The sequence below is a fragment of the Pelmatolapia mariae genome, linkage group LG18 (assembly GCF_036321145.2).
Source record: "Pelmatolapia mariae isolate MD_Pm_ZW linkage group LG18, Pm_UMD_F_2, whole genome shotgun sequence".
Taxonomy (NCBI): Eukaryota; Metazoa; Chordata; class Actinopteri; order Cichliformes; family Cichlidae; genus Pelmatolapia; species Pelmatolapia mariae.
Genome location: NC_086243.1, coordinates 11,230,300 through 11,237,835, shown reverse-complemented (window position 1 = coordinate 11,237,835; position 7,536 = coordinate 11,230,300). Strand labels below are relative to the sequence as shown.

At 39.8% G+C, this 7,536-nt stretch overlaps 1 protein-coding gene across 1 annotated transcript; it reads right to left on the bottom strand.

Annotated features, from left to right (window-relative positions):
- Positions 1–22: 22 nt before the first annotated feature.
- Positions 23–7,206, bottom strand: LOC134617087 (uncharacterized). The gene is made up of 11 exons (XM_063462259.1): positions 7,058–7,206; positions 6,646–6,731; positions 5,862–5,949; positions 5,205–5,664; positions 5,044–5,107; positions 4,849–4,915; positions 3,268–3,415; positions 3,070–3,130; positions 2,847–2,977; positions 2,667–2,756; positions 23–389 (listed from the first exon to the last, which is right to left on the bottom strand). Exons 1-11 carry the CDS (start codon positions 7,141–7,143, stop codon positions 369–371), a joined length of 1,302 nt encoding a protein of 433 aa, XP_063318329.1. The 5' UTR covers positions 7,144–7,206; the 3' UTR covers positions 23–368.
- Between the last annotated feature and the right edge of the window lie 330 nt (positions 7,207–7,536).

Sequence of the window (7,536 nt, the reverse complement as noted above, 5' to 3'; positions counted from 1 at the left end):
TCTGACATTTTTCAAATTATTTATGCATTCAAGTTTTGTTTTGTTTTTTAATGTAGCATATTTTGATGTGGACGGTACAAAGAATTGGTGTTAACAAAACTGCAAGTTTAACCTTCTACAAGCACCCAGATGGAGATCGTCTGGGAGCAGCTGTAGTCAGCGCAACGCAAGGCAGATGAGAAATGGGAATCCGTATATAAACAAAGAAAAGCTGCATTGTGTTCACAGGCCCACAACAGCATGTCTGTCAGCATTAGACACGATTACTGGGACAGCAGTTTTGTGTGGTAATGAAGACTAAAGTCGACTGCTCTTCATCCGCAGCATCTCAGTGTTAACAGTCTCATGACAACATCATGTAAGTTCTGTTATTCAAATGGGCTGCCACCCTGAAAGAAAAGAATTAGTTTAGTTACATCTGTAGAGCTCCAGACATGCTGAGTGCACACACTTTAATTACTAGTAATTACTCCTAGCGCCGCAGGCTATCATTTGCTTCTACTAATCAAGCATAGTGTACGGAGAGTGAAAACAAATGCATTAATAAGATTTATGGCTCCAGTTACTTTTCACTTGATACATAAAGAAAGTTTGTTGCTGACTTTTATGTACAATGTTGCGTTTCAATTTAGCTTTGATGTCTCACTTCATACAAAAGTGCATTAAAGTTAACACTGCAAGACAGAAGATTACATCCCCTGCACTTACCTACACACTAATAAGACATATTTTACTTATTTGAACTAATATGAATCATGAATATCTTCTGCATATGAACTGTCCCCCATTAAGAACTGATTTTTATCTTTATTTAAAAAATAGCCAATTCATTTTAGTATTAAGTTTGAACTCATTAAATTTGGTAAGTAAAAAAAAACATTTGCATCTACCCAATAGTCTCATATTACTTAAAAATATCAAAATACATCATGCAGTAGATGACATCTGTATAACTGATTAAGATCCAAGTAGCCCAGAGATCCTGGATAAATGTATAGAAACATAAGGAAAGTGATAATACCAGGCCCAAATATAAAGTGAAGACTTTCAGCTTGGGTTTAACAAAAATTATGCCTCAAGTGTTTAGGGAATAGAACCAGTTTCATACACAGACTTCCATCTACAGAGCCTCAAAGGTAACTGGACAAAGTCTAAATATAAGGATTGTTTTTAATACATGGATAAAAATCCTTTGCACTCAATGACTGCCTGAAGTCTAGAAACCCATGGACGTCCTCAAATACTTTGTTTCCTCTCTTGAGATCCTGTACAAGGCCTTTACAGCAGCTGCCTTCAGATCCTGCTTAATTGTGGGTCTTTACCTGTTTCTTGTCAGTTTTACCTGAAAAACATGCTTTGTTGTTTGGAGATCAGGTGACTAATACTCTTGGGTTGCTTTTGTCTAATGCTGTCTAAGCAGTTTGGCAGCATTTGTCTAAATTAGAGCAGAGAGTATAGCCGTGTGCACTTCACAGTTCGTCCTGATACTTCTATCAGTAGGTATTTCATCAATAAAAACTACAGGCAGCCATACATCCCCATATCTTAACACTACCACAACCATATTTGCTTTGGATGAGCTGTTTCTCTCCTTGCCCATATATTTCTCTTCCCATTATTGTTCTTTAAGTTCATTTTGGTTTAATCTGTCAAAAGATTTCTTTCCAGTTGTACTAAATAAAAGACAAAGAAGCAAGCTAATGTTTTTCAAATTACTTCTGTATTCAAGTCAGGGGTTTTCAAATTTTGATGTGGAAGCTACAAATAAGTATTAACAAAACTGCAAATTTAACCTTCTACAGTACTGTGCAGACTCTTTCTGGCAAAGTTTATTCTAACCTGTCTGTTCTTGACCGTAACCGGTGGTGTGCACCTTGTTGCAAATCCTCTGTATTTACAAGATGAATTTTGATATCTGACTTTCTTCACTTCATTGCCTGACTAGCTTTGACTACATGAAGAGGGTTTTTTTAAAACCAAGGAAAGAATCCTGCAACAGACTGTTGATTTAGCCACTCTCTCTTTTTTCCCTTTTGTTATGTTATCTCTCTGAAAGGTTTATTTCTGTTTTGCACCCTAAGAGATGCCCTCCGTCTCCAACACTGATAACTCTTTGGACCTCATATTTAGAATTCCAGTGAACACCTACAAAAGGCAACAATTGAAACCAACTCCAGATCTTTTACCTGGTTAATTTGTCATGGAGTAAACAGGGAGCAGGCCTCAAAACTGGCCATGAAACTCCTTGTCAATCAATTATCGAGTTACTTTTGAGCCTCTTGAAAATGTCTGCAATTCCTAAAAAGCAGACACAATACTTTCGTTAAAACCTCTGAAACCTCAGATCTTCATAGTTTCACTCAAAATCCACTGCCATCTTAAACAGAGGCAAAATTACCAAAATCCTATTATTGTCCAAACAATGGATAGCTTCAGGTACTTGTTTTAGAAGCATCATTTAGAAGATTGAATTTTGAGTACACTTAGTCCACAATTGGACAACTTAAGAAAATATTAGGTCAAAATAACCACTTTGTAAAAATGACTGTTTAAATATTAAAAGTCTAAGCCCCAGCTGCTTCTTTTGGCTTGGTAGATTAATGTTAAGCAGCTCTGCCAGCACACTGTGTACACTCTAGATAGTTTGGAAATCTCTTGCAAAATACCTTCAGGAAGTGTTCAAACTGTGGTTTTAGCTCCTTCATCATGGCTTCTGCTTTGCTGAGGCATGCATGTCTCCTATGCACTTCAAACTCCTTCAGGAAAGTCAAACAATCACAGTAAACAAAAAGGATATTTAATGAAAACACATCTGTGTTATTGCACTTGTATGACAGCAGCATTACCTTCGTGCGAGAGAGGTGTTCCTCAGAGGTGATGTGAGCCTGCACTTCAGCAACAGATGTGGATATGTAAACTTTGCAAGCAGCACAATGAAACATTTCCACCTTTCTCATGTGGTTATTTTCCTGTAGAGCTGACAACACGATAGGGGTGAGTAAGATGAAAGTATTTCTTTTTCAGTCTGTCATGAACATCATGACTTTTCATTTCAAAACATGTATTTACTTTGAAGAGCGTTGTCCTCTACCGCTTGGCTACAATAATGGCTCTTATACAGCATCACTTCCTGCAAAAACAAAAAAGAAAAGATCTGTTGGGCATATATCTATGGATCTATAGTACATGCAGAGTGCAAACCTGGGATACAGAAGCAGGAATACATGACTGGGAAATTCGTTTCACAGTTTCTGTCAGTGATTGTACCTGAAGGAACGCTATCATTACGTCATCGTATTTATTATTCTGCTGAATGTGCTCCAGGGTGTCCCAGTGACATTTGCTGTCCAAATGATCCTGCAGCTCCTGCCCATTGGCAAGCTCAACCTCACAAAGGTCACAAGTGATGGGCGTTCTAGAAGAAAAATGATTTGGGCAATTTAAAAATATTTGGGCATTAACTAATCCAGACTGCCCCAGTAGGAGGTAAAAGGTCAAACCTGGAAAATATTATGATACAAAGCAGCATCTGAAACAACCATTTCGGTGTAGTGCTTCAGTCCCACTCTTCAACTGATTTGCTACATATTGCTTATATTAAATATGTGTCTTTACAATGCATGCACTGCCTGAGGTAACTCAGAGTCTCTTGCCTCCTGACTGTATACAAAAGAGGCGACATTAAAACTGCTGTGATGGAAATGTACATAACAAAATAGGAACAGAAGTGTGTAATAAGGAAAGTTTTTTTTTTTTAAGTTACAACTCATATTCATCAGAACTTAGCGGGGCTTTAGTCAGTCAGTCCAACATATCATAAGCGATGCTGGCAGGCTCTGCAGATGCTGTGTTTAACCTCTGTAGTACCAAAACACAGCGCCAGCACAGCTGTTTTAGTTTGCACAAAACTAACCGTGTGTACTTTTATCAGGAACGGCTGATATACACATGCCCACATTTTGACTGACATTTTATTTAGTTAAACACAGCTGTTTAAGCAGGTTTATGCAAGAGCTGTAGAGTTTAGTCAATCAGGTTTAACGTATTAACATCTTGTGGTAACTTTCAGGGGTGAAAGAGGAAGCCAAGGTGGAAGTGCCAAACTGTAGTTCCAGCTTTAGCAAGAAAATGAACATGTTTACAGCGTGGTACCGAAACCAGAATTTCAATGACGCAGCTCATCGAGCTTACTGCAAAAACCCGTGACTCACAAGTCACAGGTTATTGTGATGTGTGTAAAGTACAGAAAAAGAGAGAAAGGTCTTTTTGTTATTGGTTGGCTGTATTACACAAGATAATGCGAATTAAAAGGTCAATGCCAAATGTGGTTAGACCTTGAGCACATTTTGGGTGAGGACCTATTTGATGAGCTTTATATGAAAATTTGAATAAATTCTGAATACTGAGGGAGTAGAGAAGCTTTTATTTGTGAAGGGATGGATCCCTCACGATGATGTGACTTGAGCTTATTGGTCCTTCAGCTGGATGAGCTACAAAGTATAATTAGCGTTTTCAGTGGGAGAAACGTTTCGTCAGCTTACTAACTGAATTTGCTTCTGTGCACTTGTACAAATATGGTTACTTCTGGTTCCATAAAACCAACATGGGAGCGGCCAAAACGCTGACATCACTATGAATACTTCCAGCATTACAAACTTCAGCTGCAGCAAAAACTAATTATGCAAACTCAGCTGGACTCAGTGCGTCTGACAGATTATTAACACTGGCAAACAAGCAGCAAGGTTACAGACTGATCTGCAACATTTTAACTAAACTATATTAGAGTACATGGTGAGAGGAAATGTGATTTCACTTTGTCAACTTGACATCAGAAGGAACAGTGCTTACTTTTCCAAAGTCACAGTTTGGCGCGTGTTCCTTGTCACCTTTGTAGAAGGTAGGTCTTGGTCCCGTCCTGTAGAACAATATAATACAGAGAATTACTCAGACAACGTGACGTGATTAAAGCATCTAGTCCATTCAGCCATTTCTTGCTGTTAATTTGAAATAGTGAGACAAACAAGGTAACCCAGCTACCATTACCTTTTTTCATATAGCCCACCTGATGCTGATAGTCCTGTGACCTCGGTGGGGATAATCTAATAGTCTAAAGAGGACAGAAAGGATTGGTTATCACACTGGATTCAGTTGAACCACAGCAGCCAAACTGCATAAAAATGATTCTGTATTCTCAAAATCTATACCTCCATCTTATATCCTGGTACTGTTATCGTCTCCTCCCCATTGGTTCTCTCTCCATAAGGCACAGGAAACTGTTGGGTGGAGGAGCTGTGAATACGCCTGTCAGGGGTGCCACCTCTCTGGCCCAATACTTCACTCAAGGAGCCAAAGCTTGAACAATTAAGTGATTCAGCTTCTGGGCTATAAATCTGTTGTTCATGCTTTCTAATTCCTGGACTGAGACCTGGAATTTCTATAGGTCTGGTTCCAGTGCCAAATTCTCCTCTGTCTAGGGGTCCGCTTCCTGGTTTGGAATAGGTGGAGCCCCAGTGTCGGCCGTCAGGACAGTCTCTCGCTGAGGTTAAACACTGACGCTCCACACTGTTATCCTCAGTGGGTGGGGAGAGTTTGTGGTCTTGGTCCGGTGGCATCTCAGGTTCAGAGTCTGACGACAAAGGGTTGTAAGGGTCATAAAGCCCAGTCCTAAGATGAGGGTAAGAGGGATTAATTAATTTTTTCATTTTTTTTGGAACAATGACTGAACGTTCACACATTAAACAAAATGTTCTGGCTTTCATTGGGCAGACAGCCACTATTTCTACAATTTAATTCACTACATGAAAATATGAAGCCTCAAATGTGGGCCAGCCTTGACTGAGGGTACAGGAGACACAACTCACTTTTCTGTGCTGCTTTTGTCCTGAGAGTCTTCATATTCATCACCAATTGGTTTGAACGAAGACTTCCATTTGTCAACTGAGGATGAAGCTGCAGTATAAAAATGAAAAATGAAGGCAATGTATATGTTCAGAGAATACACGCCTCCAGATATGTAATCTAGTTAGTCTGATTACTGATGAAGTCAATGAGTTCGCTGTACTCAAATAGCCTCCGGAGTCACCAGATCTCCATCCAGCAGAGCAGCCTTGGAATGTGGCAGAACGGGAGATTCACATCATGGATGTGCAGCCGACAAATCCGAAGCAACTGTTTGACACTGTATTGTCAACACGGAGCAAAATCTTTGAGAAATGTTTCCAACTCCTAATTGAAACTGTGCAATGAAGGATTGACGCAGCTCTGAAGGCAAAAGTGCTTTTAAGGTGTACCTGATAAAATGTCCAGTGAGTGGTAACTTTCAGAGCCTCTGCGTTCTCGTATGGGGACATTACATTTTGGGTTTTCTAGGTGTAATTGATTACTAATGAACTTGTGATTCCGCTGTGTGTAACTTATTTAAAAAAAAAGACACGAGGTGACGTCTGCACTGCCCTAGTTCCTGAAATCTTTTTCATTATAATTCAAAGTCACGTATTAGACTCAGAAATTAATCAAGTCAGGCAAAAGGTAAACAAAAACAGCAGAGTGGTTATCTGCGACGCAAAGACAAAGGAAGAGTGATAAAGCACCTCTGTGAGGACGCGTTTGTGGACGTTCTTGCATGCATACAGAGGTTAGCTGTACCTTTCTGTGCTGCTTGAGTGTTAGCAGCCATGTCTGGTTGTCCTCCCGATATGCGTTTCATAGCATCTATAAAGTCTTGGGGTACTCTGTTCATCGAATGAAACAAAAATAAGCATAAAACGTCAACGCACGTAAACGCAACATTTAACACTGAATGTAGCACCGGTTAGCCATTCCTGCTATTAGCTTTAGCTGCACAGCTAGACTCACAACAATTTGTTGACAACAAAGCTTTATGCACCGTTAGCTGGTAGAATTAAATGCTTGCACCGTTAACACCCACTCGACAAAAGAAAAACTGAGTCAGAAATTGAATTAACAGGCACCTTAATGTAGGTTGTAAATCAGAAACTTTCCCAAAAAACAATTTTAGCCCCGTTTAAAGAGTGCACAGAATACAGACTCTACATACCGTGTAGTCGGTATTTTATTAAATCCTGAAGTAGCTCCTTTGCTTCTTGCCTGGGCCTGAAACGTTCCCACTTTATGACGGTTCATTATTTTAAAAAATAGCGGATATGCTTTGTTGGTAAAGCTAAAGCTGGTTCGCCTGTTAAAAGGTTGTTTAGATGATACTTAGAGCAGCCGACAGATGGTAGCAAAGTGCAGCAGAGAATGGATCGATTCATGGATCACATTCATTCTGATCCGACCTTAGGTGGGTTCGAGAGGTAAAAACCCTTTCATAATAACTTACACTCACCTGATACCCGAATAAGCATTTCTAATCAACTGCTCATGGGCAAAAATGTGTAATCAGTCAATCACATACCAGAAAGTCAATGTAGCCATCAGTGGCGGTCCTAGCCTGTTTGGTGCCCTGGGCGAACACCCCCTCTGGCGCCCCCACCCACGGTACCCTTCACCCCACCACCACACATAAAATATATT